At 49.3% G+C, this 16,707-nt stretch overlaps 1 protein-coding gene across 4 annotated transcripts in view; it reads right to left on the minus strand.

Moving 5' to 3' along the window:
• Positions 1 to 16,707, minus strand: part of LOC139361655 (disco-interacting protein 2 homolog C-like) — a 230,607-nt gene that overhangs the window by 4,298 nt on the left and 209,602 nt on the right. Inside the window, exons 6-7 of one of the 4 annotated variants that reach the window (XM_071090416.1) lie at positions 7,317 to 7,499; positions 1,942 to 4,944 (exon numbers count right to left, since the gene is read on the minus strand). In XM_071090416.1, the coding sequence (XP_070946517.1) occupies positions 7,318 to 7,499 (182 nt within the window). In that variant the 3' untranslated portion in view covers positions 1,942 to 4,944; position 7,317. Of the gene's footprint in view, positions 1 to 1,941; positions 4,945 to 7,316; positions 7,500 to 8,815; positions 8,974 to 16,399; position 16,707 lie in introns of those variants that run through there. The other 3 variants (XM_071090417.1, XM_071090419.1, XM_071090418.1) reach the window with 3 other exon arrangements.

The raw sequence follows: 16,707 nt of genomic DNA on the forward strand, positions 1-16,707 counted from the left end.
ATGAAATGGGCCGTGAAAGTGAGCACCCTAGAGGAGTCCACAGCCACGTTTCAAAGGTGCAGTGGCCCGAGGTGAACCCCAGAGCACTGAGGAGCCTGGAGTTGACCTGTCATGACTTCATTGAGAGAGCTGACTGAATTCCGTACCTGTGCGGGCAAAATATGGCTGTTTGCGCTTGGCCCCTTCTCAGTCCAGGGCTAGGGAGGTTGTCTGCACAGCTAGTGGGAGCTTAACTTTGTGCACACTCGGGGTTGGGTCCCACTCCTTTCTGTGAGCCCAGGGAAGATAGACATGCCGAGCTCTCCTGGAAGGAGGGCCCTGACGAGTGGAAGCTGAGCTTCAAGATGGTCGGCCTTGTGGTGTGCGTGGCGGGTTCGGAGTCTGTGTGTGCTGAGTGGGGGCCCGGCTGCTGCTGTCGCTATTGGGCTCAGCAGACGCTGCGGGGGACGTGGCTCCTGTTGTACTTGGTGGTTTTCTCCTCACAGGAGTGGGTTTCCCTGCTGTGAAGGTGTCGGGGCTGTGACAGGCAGCCTGGCAGGAGGAAGACGCTCGTGGGGTTGTGCCCTGAAGCCCCCTTCCTCTTGAGGAGCATGAAGGGGGTTTGGGACCCTGCTTCCGGCTGCGCTCCCTTGCTAGGTTCTTGGCCTCGGGGGCCAGGAGAAGCTGAGTACAGGCCTGAAACCTGGACCCCTTCCACAGCCTCCGTGGCGTTTGTGGTGTGATGCGGGACGAGGCCCTTGGAACTCCAAGCCCTACCCTGGCATGCCCGCCCACTGGGGCGTCTTGGGCACCTGCTGTGTGCTAGGCTCCGTGGTGGGGTGGGCGGTAGCAAGGGCTGTGGGGTAGAGTGGACACGGTACGCGGATGATGAGAAGCCTCAGGGAGGCAGTGGGAGCACAGCTGAGACCTGCAAGGAGGGGACTGGCTGTGGGTGTTGGGGCTCAGGGAGCTGCCTCTACCCAGAGCCACAGTGGCCAGTGAGGGCAGAGCAGGGGACCGAGGCCCAGGGAAGCCGTGTGTATGGTTCGCATCAGGTGTGCGGGTCTGCCGGGCTGTGCGGCCCTTCTCAGTCCTGGCTGGGCCTGGGGTCCCAGAGGGAACGGAGGGTCTTTGCATCTCCCTCCTCTTGCTTCCCTGCTGCTTCCTGGTCAAGGGATGCTTCTTTATTGCAACTCTGGCAGTTATTGTGCATATTAAGAGGAGTTTCACAAAATCGTAGGGGGGAAGGCGGACTAGGGATTCATTTTTTTTTCTCCCCCTGATTTTACACGGAGCCTTCTACTATCCCTTAGTGTGGAGGCAGAGTGCAGATGCTCTACAGTTATCTATCCAGGAAGAGAAGAGCTGATGGGAAGTCACAGATCTGATCATTGCAATAGCACTGACATTTTTAAGTGGGAGAATGCTGATGTCTATAATAATCAGAGTAAAACTTCAGTAGCTTCAACATAAAGATTCTGAGATGATCTTAGAGCCATTTCGTCCCTAGATCCTTCTGCAGTGTGGAGTGTGACATCTCTACCAGCCTCTGGTCAGTGGCCACCTGTGGGTAACTGAATGCTTGAAGTGTAAATGAGAACTTCTAATTTTATTTAATTTTAGTCAAATTTAAATAGCTATATGGGCCGGGCACCGTGGCTCATGCGTGTATTCCCAGCAGTTTGGGAGGTCGAGGCGGGTGGATCATGTGAGGTCAGGTGTTCAAGACCAGCCTGGCCAACAAGGTGAAATCCCATCTGTACTTAAAAATATAAATAAAATAGTCAGGCGCGGTGACAGGCGCCTGTAATCCCAGCTACTCGGGAGGCCGAGGCAGAAGAATCACTTGAACTCGAGAGGCAGAGGTTGCAGCAAGCCGAGATCGAGCCACTGCACTCCAGCCTGGGTGACAGAGGGAGACTCTGTCTCAAGAAAAAAAAAAAGATTTTAAAAAACCCTACATGCCCCTAGTTGCCTCTGTAGGAGACGGCATGGTTCCAGAAGGTAGACTTTGTGTTGAGGACTCTGCAGCGTCAGGCTGGAGACAGTCTCCCTTCCTAGCAGCGTGGGCCCCTGGGCTGTTCTTCTACCAGAAGGGATGGTGGCGTCTCTGGGAGGTATCTGTAGACTCAGATCTGTGTGGATTAGTGACTTGTGTTACTCACAGATACTTAATTTTATGGGTAAATGAATACCTGGACTGGCTGCAACTTCAGGGCGAGATTCGGGAGTAGGGAGTGAAAAGTGACGACGGAACCCTGGGCTTGTCCTGCTGCCCCCAGGACCCGGTCGGGGTGCCTTCTCGTCTGAAGTCCCAGCACGTGGTCAGGGTACCCCTTGCCTCTGAAGCCCCCAGGAAGTGATCGGGGCACCAATCCCCTCTGAAGCCCCAGCACCTGGTCGGGGCACCCCTCCCTTCTGAATCCCCCAGCCACCTGGTCGGGGAGCCCCTCCCTTCTGAATCCCCCAGTACCTGGTCGGGGCGCCCCTCCCTTCTTAAGCCCCCAGACCCTCCTGGCCTGCGGTGCTGCTTCTCCAAATGCTGTCCTTGGCTGTTTTCCAGGAGTCACCTGCACCAGAGCAGGCTGCGTGTGTCATTTCTTGTCGGATCTGGGGTGTCAGTGAAGCTCATTTATCTTGTCTTCCTCCTCATGTGCCGTATCTCACCTGTTGACTGTCTGAGTTTGTGTGAGTGCGTGTTGTGCGTTCTCAGGCTGTACTCGGTGCTTAGGTGACAAGAACGTCTTAGAGCAACGGACTGTCTGCTCCAAAGGACGCTGGGCATGAATCGAGACACAGTTTACTTGTGGGGTTTAAATTTCCTGGGTGTTGGAGGCAATTAAGGGGAAACAAGGTCTAAAAAACCCCTGCAGATGAGGAAGGCAATAATGAAAAAAATTACTCTATACACACTTAGCAGATGATTTACTTTGTAGGTGAATTTTGCATTTCGGGAACTACTAAAGCTACTGTTTGTAGGGATTCCTTGATGAGCTTCTTGTTTTCTGTCTAGAAAGTAAAGTGGATCGGTTTTGCCTTTAATGCTGACTGACTAGAATCTACTTCCTTTTCCCCCCATTCACGTTAGGGTGGGGATTGGACTGGAAGAGCTGTAGGATCTCTTTATTTCTGATCTTAAATGAATTTTTTCTTCAATGCCCGGTTCTTTGGTTTGGGAAATGTGCTCAATTTGTACCGTGCTTTAAATGTACACAATGGTCGAAATTGCTACTTTTCTTTAAAGTTAGATATAACATCTTAAGTAAAATGTCATCTATAAATCAGGCACAGTCTGGGGCCTGGAGACCCCTCTTGTCACTTCCTTCCAGCTGTGTCTTCTTCCCTGGCCACATTGCCCCTGGCCACATCTCCTCCCCAAACCACGCCGTGTCATCCGCCCACCACCTCACCTCTGGTCACAACACCTCCCTCCCGGCCACATCACCTGTGGCCTCACTGCCTGCCTCCCTCCTTCCTGGTGGCCTCCGTGGCTCCCACTGTCTGCCCTCCCGAGGGTCTGTTCAAGGCTCCTTCCCCGTTTTCCACTCCTGAGTGTGGGTCTCGGGGCCTAGATGTTTCACAGGATGCAAGTTTCTTCCCTTCCAGCCGTGGGTCTCTGAGCGACAACTCCAGAGAGGGCACTAAGCTCTCCTTACCTACCTGGGGGGCCCTGAGCCCTGACCACCGACCACCAGGGCTTTTCTGCAGTGTGTGGGGCAGACTCATGCATGAATTGGACTAAAAAGATGCTTCCAGGAATCCTTGTTTTAAGTGCACTGGAGCAGAGATGGGGAGAGGGGACCACCTGGTTTGCTCAGAATTTGGTCCTGATCACAGCCAATGAGGCAACATAAGCACCTCCTAAATGAAGCATTCCACAGACTGATTTTACACATGACAGAAAGGCTTCACACAATGAGTGAGTTTGAGCTGCATTTGAAGGAAGAACAGGTCCCTGTAGGTGGAAATGAAAGGTAAGCGTGACCCAAGCCATCAGCAGCAGCGGGGGTGGGGTGGTGCAGACTCCCCATGGATGGTGGGCATGGCTGAAATGCAGGAGAGGGCAGGGGTGCGAAGGAACAGCAGGGCGGCAGTAAAATTCCCCTGCAGAGAGGGGACGTGACTGAGATATTATCACATGTATACAACTGAGAGATGATTTGAGGAGGATTTCTGGGAGCCTGTGGGAAGAGCACGTGGTCATCATCAGTTCTCGGGATCTCTTTTTATGAAGTGAAAATAGTCTTGCCTCTGCCTATCTTGTGAGCTGTTGTGACGATCAAATCAGATAATCTTCAGCGAGCCTTGTAAATGCTAAAGCTTATGACAGACTGTTCCAGCCCCCTTGTCTCTACCCTCCTTTCCTCCTGAGTAACGTGAACCCTGCTGGGTACCTCACTATCTGCCTGGTTTCCTCCTCCATAACGTGAGCCTTGAGTACTTGCTGGGTACCTCGCTGTGCACCTTCCTTAGTAACGTGAGCCCTGAGTATTTGCTGGGTACCTCGCTACCTGCCGTACAGCTGGCTGTAGAATTGTCAAACGCACTTGGCTGGCACATAAGCAGAAGTGCTCGCTGGGCCTTGGGAGGGCTTTGTGACATGTGGGTGCCTTCTGTTCCCTGTTAGGCTGGAGCTGCAGGAGCCCCCCTAGACCAGATAGAGGACCAAGGCTGTGGCCTCGGGGTGGGGGCTGGGGGAGCTCCCTGGGTTTATTGTGTGGGTGAGAGCAAACTTCAGTCCCGCTGTGGCATTGGGATTCAGGGTTCCTTCTGGAATGTTCTGAGTGAGAAACAGGAAGTGTGCACAGGTGCGTCTTCTGTGGATTTTATGGTTATCTCTTGGGAGAGCACTGGTGCCTCTGAACTATGAACCTGCAGAACCACTTCTTCCACTAACGGCCGCCTTTATATAAAGAATGACTTACAAAAGATGCCACTTCAGATGGAGGTATTTGCAGGTGTGGCCTGAAAAATGAACAAAATGACTTTCATCTCAAGGAAAGTACCTTACATTTTTCCCAATGATAGACATTTGAGCTTTCCAGTGAATATTAAAACATAAAAATCTTGTGTCCACCACTTTCTCATGTGACCAATGGTGATACTGACGTGGGGTTTTTTTTTTTTGTTTTGTTTGTTTTGTTTTGTTTTTTTTTTGGGGGGACATATAATGTGGAAGCCGCTCATAACTCTGAACCAGTATTTTCTAACCAATGTGTGATTACAAAATCGTGTGCTGGTAAAAGCCATTCAAGTGCAAGACCGACCAGTCGACTTAGAAGGAATTGGGGCAGAAAGGCCCGTCGACCAGAGCACAGACTCTGTGTTGCAGACAGCCTGTACGGAAGTGCCACTTGTTACATTTGGCAGCAGAGAATACCTAAAATGATCTGAAAACACAATGAAAATACTGCTTCCTAATTGTATATCAGTAGGGGGTCGGACTTTCTTCATAAACTTCAGCCATGGCTCTGCAGCCCACTGAACGCAGATGCAGGCATGAGAATCCTGCTGTCTGAGGTGCAGAGATGTTAGGTGTTTTCACAGTAGCACAAACTGTTGCCACGCTGCTGCTTATTTTGGAAAATGGTTTCTTCTTTAAGACTGTGTTAAGATGTAATGACTTTATCCTTGTAAAAGAAACTAAATTATGTTCTTTTTTTTTTTTTTTTTTTTTTTTTTTTTTTTGAGACGGAGTCTTGCTCTGCCACGCAGGCCGGAGTGCGGTGGTGTGACCTCAGCTCACTTCAACCTCTGCCTCCTGAGTTCAAGCGATTCTCCTGCCTCAGCCTCCCTAGTAGCTGGTACTACAGGTGTTCAGCACCATGCCAGGCTAATTTTTGTATTTTAGTAGAGACGGTGTTTCACCATGTTGGCCAGGCCGGTCTCGAACTCCTGACCTCAAGTGATCCACCTGTCTCTGCCTCCCAAAGTGCTGGGATTACAGGCATGAGCAGCCACCACTCCCGGCCTGATGAGAAAGCTTTTTTGTGCTCTTTAATAAAGTGCAAAGGGTTCCTGAGACCCAAAAGTTTGAAAACCACTGGCTTAAACCGACAAAATTGTCCATGATTCTTCAGTGTATCTTCTAATCTGTTGATGGAGAGAGGACAGCAAGGGTTGCTTTACTTTTTTCCTTTCACAACTCAATGGTGCTGGGACAACTGGGGTATCCACATAGAAAAGGATGGACTGGACCCTTCCTCACCCTACACGCAAAGCTCAACATGGTTCCAATGTAAGGAGCTGACTGAGACCCATTCTGTCAGTCTGCTGGGTACCATAACGGACACCACAGACCGTGCGACTTAGACAATAGCATCTTATTTCCTTTTTTCTGGAGACTGGAAGCCTGGGATCAAGGTGCGGGCAGGGTTGGATTCTCTGGGGCCTCACCCCATGCTGTGTAGACAGCTTCTTCTCTGTGTCCTCACAGGTTTCTCTTACGTGTATGCAGCACTGAGGACTGTGTCTAAATTCTCTTAAAAGAACACCAGTCATACTGGATCAGGCCCTACTTTTAAGATCTTATGGGACCTAAATTGCCAAGTTAAAGGCCCTGTATGTAAATACAGTGACATTTTGGGTTTCCGGGGTTGTGACTTTAACATGGAATCTTGGGGGAGGGGGACAGTTCAGCTCATAACACCTTTAGGGGAGAATCCTGGAGAAACTGTTAGGTTGGATTAGGCAATGTTTCCTTGGCTGAGACGTCTAAAGCTATAACAAGCAACTGAAGGGAAAAAGACGGTATCAAAATTAAAAATGTTCAATTCAGAGGATACTATTAAAGTAAAATGACAACCCACAGAACAGGATACATTATCACGATAAGGACCTGATATCAAGAATATATTCAAAAACTCTTAATAAAAATCCAATTTAAAAATGGACAAAGGATTTGAATAGACACTCTCCAAAGAAAGACATATAAATGCCTTAAAAAGCACATGAGATGTTTAGCAGAATTCGTCATCTTAGAAATGGAAATCAAAACCACCGTGAAATAACACTTCACAACCACCGTGATGGGTGGGTAAAACCCCAGTATTGGACAGTGACACGTTGGTGAATTGGGGAAAACTGAAATCTTGATATATTGCTAGTGGGAGGGGAAGTAAAATGGTGCAGTTGATTTGGAAAAGTCCGACAGTTCCTCAGAAAAGCATGAAATCACCGTACGACCCAGCAATTTCACTCCTAGCCATATGCTCAAGAAAACTGAAAACATTTTTCCAAAAAGTATGTCATGCCTGAATCTTCACAGCAGCATTATTCATAGTAGTAGAAACAGTCCAGGTGTCTGTCAACCGGTCACTCACTGAGATTCCACTCACCTTAGACGTGAAAGATGTCAGCACCGAAGGTCACACCAAAGGTCATGCACTGTACGATTCTCCTCACAACAGGTGTCCAGAATGTGCAAATCCAGAGAAAAGGAAGTTGGCTGGTGATTGCCAGGGGCTGGTAGAAGGAAGGAGCCAGGTGCTGACTCTTAATGGGTTCAAGGTTTCTTTGGCCTGTGGTGAAAAAGTCCCGGAATTACATACTAGTGGTTGATGTGCAGCTTTTAGAATATGCTAAAAAGACTGAATTGTATTCTTTAATATTGGGGCTTTTGTGCTTTGTAAATTGCTTTTCAATTTAAAAAGGAATTCAAGAAGTTATTTGGTGTTGATATGATAGTATCCAAAACAAGTTACTATGTAACTCACGTCCCCAGCGTTAAACTTCATTTTCTGAGGATCTTGAAGTGTTTGAGGCTAGGAGACACAACGATCCTATACTGTATGTTACACCCCATCTTACTGATTTCTATCTCACATAACCATATTCAGGAAAAACCGACATGTAAATGTGAGCTGAATGCTATGCAGAGGCACATTCCTCTTACCCGGATGATCTTTAGTGGTACAGTAAGAGATGAGATCATAGCAACGTTAGTTTAGTTAGTTTAATTTCCATGGCAACAGGAATTTGGCACATGGGATGAGTTAGATCTCCCTGCACAGCTCCTAACGGGGTTGCCCATTTCTGTGTGGTGTCTGTGTATATTCTCGCTGTGGAAATAAGTGATAGCGCCTGCACAAACACTTGTCCAGAAGCGCACACGAAGCTGGTGAAGGCAGAGGACAGGCGAGAGGGAAGCATGGCTCAGCCCTGGCAAAGAAGACCGTTATTCCAAACGCAAAATATTCAGGAACACAATCCTTGGGAAGACTGGTGATGTCTTTAGACCTCACCACTATCGGGTTGTATCTGTGCAGCCAGTTACCAGAGCCGCAGAACGGCGTGTGTTGGTATTGGTGTCATCACTCAACGATTCTGACTTTTCCTGGTGCTGAGGATGACTGCATATGGCAGAAGCAAAGTGCTAATCTAGCACAGGTCATCATATCCAAGTTCTTTTCTATGAAGGCGGGCAGGGTTAGGAACCACCCCACCCCACCCCACTCCCCAATCCTATAAGAACTGGGATCTGATGATCTGTGCTGTCGAGAGAGGCAGGGTTAGAACACCTCATTCCTCAATCCCATTGTTGAAAATAATAGTTGGATTGGGAGGGTTTTTACTCCTAAGGTTGAAGCCGTGCATTTCTGGAGCCTGGGCTGTCAGTCATGGTGGCTGGGGAATGCTGGGGCTGCGGTTGTCTGGCTGCCGGTAGCCCTGCTGGTGGGTCCTCCCTCTTTGACACCGTTCATTTCTGAAGCTTGCTTTCCCCGGTGTTGGAAGTAGCAGCACTGGAAGAATGGCCGCCTTCCTACAGTGAAGCTCTGGCAGGAGAGGAGAAGATACGGAGCGTCTGTTCAAGGACGTGACGTTCTGGGCACCGCACCATGCGTTCTGCTTCTCAGCTGTGCCTCCTGGTTGATGTTACCATCACCTGGCATTTCCCAGGAGGTAACTCGCGAATGCCACACTGATGGAACAGTGCGGCTCGAGTCCAGGGCCGCTGGAGCACATCAGCAAGGTCAGGCTGGACGCATGTGCTTGCTGACAGGAAAATGACAGGAAATGTCATGTCAGTTCAGGAAAATGACAGGAAATGTCATGTCAGTTCAGGAAAATGACAGGAAATGTCATGTCAGTTCAGGAAAATGACAGGAAATGTGTTTGCTGACAGAAAAATGACAGGAAGACGACAGGAAAGAGGCCCATGAGGAGAGGAACCAGTAGATTCAAGGCAGTTAACCGAAGGAGCGAGCCATCACAGGCTGGGAGGACACCCCAGCCACAGTGGATGTCAGCGGTGGTGGCTGGACTCGGGGTCCGTGAATGTTGCATGATCGAACGTGTTTGGTACATTCTCAGCTCCTGCCCAGGTGCCTCCCAAGCATCGGGTGTTGTGGCTCCCCACACCCTTCCCATCTGTGTGTAGCATGACCACCACCTTCCTACCGTGTGTTTGTCCTATCACGGCTGCTGTGCCTAACGGACGCTTTGCTTTCCAGCTACTTTCCTATAACCAAAGCCCTTGAACGACTTTGCGTTTCAGAGACGACAGGGTATTAGTTTTTCATGATTGCTCTGAGGATTTCCGAAAGCAAATGTAACTTACAGGATGGAAGATATTGGAGACAGTAATTATAGATGACTTTTCTCAGTTTTTTGATTGTGGTAAAGTTACACAGCACTCTATTTTTAACTGTATGGTTTTGTGGCATTAAGTGTGTTCACACTGTCGTGCTGCGATCACCGCCATCCATCTCCAGAACTTTCTGGTCTCCCCACGCTTGAAACTCGGTCTACCAAACACTAGCTCTCCTCCCGCCCCAGCTCTGGTAAGCACTACAGGTTGCTTACAAAATAAGCTTTTTCAATAAGAGAAGGGGCAAGGAAAAGAGCTCTAAAGACTGTCTTGAGATTTGAGGAAGTGTTTTAGGTTTTGTTGTGTGGTTCCCGGTGTAAAGGAACTATTGAAGACGTGGGAAGGCGAAGGTCTGTGATCTCAGGAAGTGCTGGGCTGGGCAGCTTTCCCACTGTGACGGGGACACTTGCCCTCAAACCTGCCTGAGATAATCGCGTGAGGATGGTGCTGCATTGTGACAGCTCTGAACTTGGTCTCCTTGAACGTTGCCAGGTACATAAGCTTTGGCGGTTACCATCTAGTGTCTGTGGGAGACCTAGAATTTGAACATTGTTGACTTTAGGACACACTCATTTTATAACACTCTACCTGTTCTCATCAGTAGGAAATATGCTGTGTCCTTTTTTTTTTTTTTTTTTTTTTTGAGAGGGAGTCTCGCTCTGTCGCCCAGGCTGGGGTGCAGTGGCCGGATCTCAGCTCACTGCAAGCTCCGCCTCCTGGGTTTACGCCATTCTCCTGCCTCAGTCTCCCGAGTAGCTGGGACTACAGGCGCCCGCCACCTCGCCCGGTTAGGTTTTTTTTTTTTTTTTTAGTAGAGATGGGGTTTCACCGTGTTAGCCAGGATGGTCTCGATCTCCTGACCTCGTGATCCGCCCGTCTTGGCCCCCCAAAGTGCTGGGATTACAGGCTTGAGCCACCGCGCTCGGCCTTTTTTTTTTTTTTTTTCCCTTAATATTCTGTGTTGCTGTAACAGTAGTTGCAGCGGACGCTACTTCTGGTTCATGGTCATCACCAAACACAAGCTTCAGGAAACCGTGTGAAAAATGAAGGGGAAAGTGCTTTTCTGCAAAGGGCTTTTTTGAACATCCTGTTTTTTTCTGGAATATCTGTTTTGGTGTAAAACGTTTTCATATTTAGGGGTTTGTAACGTGTTTTATACTGGTTAGCTTTGAAACCCCATGTTTTTGCATGCCATGGGGCTGCTTTATCCTGTTATTCTATGATATAGCAGGTTGGCAAAACTATTGGTTATTTCACTTTAAAAACCAAAGCAGCTTACAGATTGAGTGTGATTCTTGTAAGAATTTAATTGTAAAATTGATTTGTGTTCAACAAGCTTACTGGAATGGCTAGATCCGTGGACAAAAAGATAAGAACATGTCAAGTCTCTGGGCCAGGAAGGACTTCCAAATAATACAAGTGATACACATTAATTTCTTAACAAAAGATTAGATTTAGTACATAACTGTTTAAAACCTCCATATTTTCTATTATAGCCATTCCACAGTGCCCATGGGGGTGGGCTGCAGGACTGCCTATGGAATCCAAGGTCTTTGGGCGTTGAGGTCCCTGCAATAAAATGGCATCGTGTTTGCATATGACATATGCACATCCTCCTGCAGACAGTCATGTCAGGGTTGCTCGTAACAGCTATACCATGGACATACCATGCGAGTAGTTGTTTAATGAATAATAAAGTCTGAATGCTTAGTACAAACACATTAAAAAATATGTTGATCTATGGTTGGTTGAATCCACAGGCCTGGAACCCGGGGAGAGAATACAAACTCTAGAAGCAAAACGAACAAAGCACTTGAGGTCAGCAGTGACGGGTGTGGGATCACACTGAATCTCATGTGTTTTGCTGTCTGTGTCACTGTGTCCCGTGTAAACGGGAATCATTTGTAGCTTAAGGTAAAATAGGTAACAGGAAACACTACAGAGTGGGCACGAAGGCGCGCCCCTCATTACCCCGTGTTACAGCCAAGCGTCTGCCTCCTAGGGAAGGATTTGTTCTGTGGGGAGACTAGATGTTGATGATTTCCGCATGTGTGAAGGGAAACTCCCTCCGAGAAGCGTGGCTTTGGCCGGAGCACATCAGACGAGAGTTAGCGTGGCATGGAGTTTCCACAGTGGCCCTCAGGCCTGCTGCTTCTCTCCTCTCCCCACCCCTGGCCCTGACGCTTACCAAGGGAGGCAAGTTCAGCTCCAGCTGAGCCCCGCACAGGGCTGTGGGTCTCTAGGGCAGGTGCCCACCTTCGCCTGAACAGGCTGTGTCAGAGGAGGGTCTGGCTGTACTTGAGCTGTGAGAGATGCTCTCAGAGATCCAGCATCCTGAAAACCCAGGTGCTGAAGGTTCCTCCTCTTCCACCATCCTGCGGGGAAGGGGGTCTTATCCTGCTTCCCCTCAACCCGAGCTGACTTCTTGTCTGTTCTGTACACCTAGGTTTTCAGAAGAGTTTTGTTAATCATCTAGCAGACAAACAACCATAAGGTGACAGCCTGGGAGGGTAGACGGCGCTGGAAGGTAGTTTCCTGAATAACAGCGTTCAGTTTCCTGTTTTGCCATCATTTGACCCAAGGCCCCAAGATAATTGAAATATTGTCAGCCAAACACCGATTTTTTATCTGAGTTTTTTTTTTTTTTCTTTTTAAGTTATGGGTGCAAACTTATAACCAGGGACCTGACAAAAGAGAAGGATTTATTTGCAAAGTGAATGTCGGGGATGGTTGGCATTTGCCAACTCTGACTAGCAGGGACCCAGGCTGCTTCCGTTCTGCCGCCCGACTCCTGACCCTCCAGCTCCTGCCCCTGTTCCCACCAGCAGGAAGAGGAGCGGGAAGGTGCCTTTTCCCCTTTAAGGGGGTGAGGTGAGAGTTGCACCTGCCACTTAGCTAGTCCCTGGGGTGATTCTCCAGCATGGGTGGGAGTTGGGTTTGGAGGCCTGAGCCCCGTGAAGCTGGGGTTGCTGTTCCCTGAGCAGCAGGAAACTGGACTCTGGGAAGTGGGGTCAGAGGGTAGCATCCTCAGGAGGGGCCTCTCGTCCCGTTTGACATCTTCACTGCAAAAGGGGGTGTGGGCTTCATGGTCCATTGACAAATAGAACGTTACTTTTTTTTTTTTTTTTTTGAAGCACATAGAACCCTAATTCCTTTGGCTTTTACTAAAGTGGCATTTTGTAATTCCACATGATTTCATTGATATACTCGCAGGAGAGAATGCTTCCTGTAAACCAGAAGGATCTCTGCGACAGTCCTCGATCCATAGAGAGTTCATTTTCCCAAGGTTATAGACACAGCCTTAGGGAGGGGTTGAGGACACACTGCGGCAGCCTCAGGAGGTCCTGGACATGTGTCCAAGGTGTTTGGGGCACAACTTGGTCTTACACATTTTAGGGAGACGTGAGGAATCAATACATGTGAGACGTACGTTGGTTCAGTCTAGGAAGGATGGATGGCTCGAAGCGGGGAGGGATTTCCAGGTCACAGGTAGATCAGACAAATGCATTTCTGGTGCATCTTTCCAGAGGAAGCAGTCAGATCCGCATTTATCTCCGTGTGCAGATGGTGACTTTGAGTTCTGTCCTCTGTCCATGAGGAATTTCCTTGTGGATCGGTTGTGAGGGAGGTACGTGGCTTTTCCCCCCACCCCCAGTAGCTGTCTCTGTTAGGAAGAGCATGGGAGGCAGGTTTGGTCTAAGCTCTTCCTCACCTTGACGTCCCTTTAGCGTAGTGATTTTGGGGTCCTGAGATGTAGTTTCAACTTCATGTTTCTGAATACACTGGCACTCTAAACAGTGTTGTAAGAGGCATCTAACTTACTTAGAAGAAGAAGAATATTTGGAAACACTTGAGCACCTTCGTCCTTGAGAGAACCAAGCCTTTGTTTAGTTTGCTTTGCCCTGAGGCTGTTACGCTGTCCCGGGCTGTGCGGCCTTAGAAAGCTGTGCCCCTGTGAGCTACTGCCTGTGGAATCTGGTGACTTTGAAGTTAATCCAGCAGCTACATATTTTGGAAAGCAGATTCCCTCTTAAAGTGTTGGTGATTATGATTCTAGCACTAGAATTTCAGTGTGTGTTTTCCACCCTTCTTACTTTGTCTCCTCATACACTGAGATGCTGCTGCATTTGCCCTTAGGCTTCACTGAGGGAGGGTCAGTTCTGACCCTTTCTTAGATATTGATCTTGAACGGACAGAATCGAGATTCAGGAAAACTCTCGAGCTGGGAGAGTGTGCTGATATCTATGTAAGTGGGGTTCATGTGTCAAACTCAGGTTTAAGAAAAACCAATTCTAGGCTGGGCATAGTGGCTCACACCTGTCATCCCAGCACCTTGGGAGGCTGAGTTGGGCAGTTCACTTTTGAGCCCAGGAATTCAAGACCAGCCTGGGCAACATAGCAAGACCCTGACTCTACAAAAAATTAAATAGGAGAGGTGATGTGCACCTGTGGTCCCAGCTACTCGGGAAGCTAAGGCTCCCCACACACAAAGTATCAATTCATGCAGTGGCCAGTTCTGCTGGGACCACCTGTTAAGACTACTCTGGGCCTCATGGTTTGAGAAGCGTCTGTCCAGGGTCGAGAGGGAGTAGCTTGAGGGCCTAGAAGCCAGTTCTTGTGGTTGAGCGTGATTGCGGGTGTGGAGTTGGGGGCAGGGCTCTCCACGGCATGAGTGGGTAAATGGATGGGCTTCCAGGACGAGCCCCTGTGACTTTGCCTGGTTTACATCCGTCCAATACAAATCCACAGGCTCTTACTCTAGAAGCTTCTGCTGGGGCTGATGGACTGGCCTGGGGACAGAGGGTGCCCTCAGAGCCTCATGGTGCCGTCTGGTTTAGGAAGAGCACTTAGTCACCTAGATCTAGGATTTATGGCACTACAGGGGACTCCTCACACTCAGAGCAACAGCCATCTGCATTCTAGACTTGGTTCTAGGCAAAGTATTTTGGAGCCTGTTGGTAGGTACCCTGTGTTCTGTTTATGTGTAAAACAAGTTAGAGTTATAACTAGTTAAAACCTATTTTTAAAATTTTGCCACAGAATATGGCAGTTGTGGTGGAGCCTGGCCAGAGACCCCCACACTGAGACGCTGTTGCTTGCTGGGGTTGCAGGCGTTGCCTGCATCGGCTGCCCCTCCCGGCGTGTCTGTGTTCTTGACACGGGCGCCCATCGAGGCTTGGCCTGTGGGAGTCGTGCAGCCATTTGTCTCCGTGTTCCTCTGAGGTTCCGCAGACTTCACGGTCCCGTGGCAGAGCGTACGGTATCTGCTTGCATCCTGATTTCCCCAAACCCCAGGACAGGCCAAGAGTTCCTTACACACAACTGCAGAGGGCCCCGTGGCGTGGATTTGCAGAGACACAGCCTTTCCCCAGCTCGGCCTTCGTCTCCAGAGTTGGCTTTAGGGTGATAGAAGCTTCCTTCAGACTGGGGGGCCTTGAAGCTTTGGTGCTAGGAATTCGGTGAGCAGCACGGATGATACCCCGTTTCTCTGCATTTGTAGCACTAGTTGTTAACACGACCACGAGATGTACAGAGGAAGGAAAAAGGAGGTTTTATTTTCAGAGTAACACTCTGTGCTTTGGGAAATGTGGTCTTGGGGGAGCTGTAAGCACATGCCCCCACAGGAGGAGAGGAGGCCGCGGCATTACACGTTCCGGGGTTTGTTGGCTGTGTGTGTTCATCGTGCTCAAGGAATGTCTGAACGTTTACAGGGAAAGTGGGGTTTGTTCATCCGGTTCGTGCAATGTCTGAACACTTACAGGGAAAGTCTAGCACACATGCAGTGAGTTAACCTGTAACATCCGTGTTCGCCTTGGGGCAAGTGTAACATTTGAAATGAGGTGGACTGGGCGTGTCATGTACAAAGGTGAGCTGTTGGGCGCAGACGTTTATGCGCAGCCTCAGTCACAGCCAGGACTGGCTCGGGGTCTGCAGCCTGTGGCGGGAAAGGACACTCATGAGGCCATTCTGTCCAGTCGGGGCTGCCGGCAGGGTCCCAGGGTGGGGCTGTCTGGTCGGCCGGCATCTGGAGTCCACCCAGGTCCAGTGGGCAGCGTTCCTCTAAACCAGGCTTCTGATTGTGGAGGAGACTTCATGCTGGTTAACACACTGTGCAGGAGTGATGTTGTGGGGCTTTGGGGTCCACCTTCCCTATGATGCCGGTTACATTTCTCTCCGGACCTCACAGCCACAGAGATTGCACCTCGTCTGGCAGCAGGGGGTGCCATGTTGACATAGTAATTTATTGTATTAACCTTTTTATTGCTATTTTAATAACCATTTTTTTTCTTTTTAAAGAGATAGGGTATTGCTGTGTTACTCAAGCCAGTCTTGAACTCCTGGCCTCAAGCAATCCTCCCACCTCGGCCTCCCAAAGTGCTGGGCTTATAGACGTGAGCCAGTGCGCCCAGCCTACAGCCACGTTTTTAAAACTCAGCAGTTTAAAAATCCTATTCCTTTTACCCCCTCAAGCAGGCTGGTTGGCCTTGTGCAAACTGGGGTGTCACGATCTTAGCCCCCCTTTTATTTTTACCTTTGGCCTCAAATTCTGATGAGAACAGCAGTTACAAAATGGGCTTTAGGTGATTCTTCCGTTACTAAAGCCAGAATTCTCACCAGGTAGAGATGTTTGTCCCCAGGATTCCAGAAAGCTGTTTTGAATCAAGCCCGTAGGAAATAAGTAAGGAACTAAACTCTTGGTCCTCTGCTTAGTACCAGGGGAATGGGTTAGTTGCTGATACCCTTTGATCTGTGCTCACGTGCTGCATCTCATCACGGGAAGCAGAGTCGCCCTGTGGAATAAAGCCCGGCTCAAGGTGGCGTGTCGAGACGCTTGGGGCTGTCAGTCCCTTATACAGCGGCAGACTTGGAGACTCAGTATCGCGTGCAGAGCCCAGGCAACCGGAGTGCATCCACTTTAGAGACCACATGGACGGTCGGCAAGGTGGATGTCCGGGCATATGGCCTTGACAGGCCCACTGCGAGGTGAATTAGGAATTCGTTAGCAAAGAAATCAAACTCGCCTTTGGGTCCCGACTACTTGGAAGGTTGAGGCGGGAGGATTGCTTGAGGCAGAAGGTCAAGGCCGCGATGAGCCATGATTGTAATACTGCACTCTGGACTGGGTGACACAGCGAGAC

This window comes from Macaca nemestrina, unplaced genomic scaffold (genome assembly GCF_043159975.1).
Source record: "Macaca nemestrina isolate mMacNem1 unplaced genomic scaffold, mMacNem.hap1 Scaffold_87, whole genome shotgun sequence".
Classification (NCBI taxonomy): Eukaryota; Metazoa; Chordata; class Mammalia; order Primates; family Cercopithecidae; genus Macaca; species Macaca nemestrina.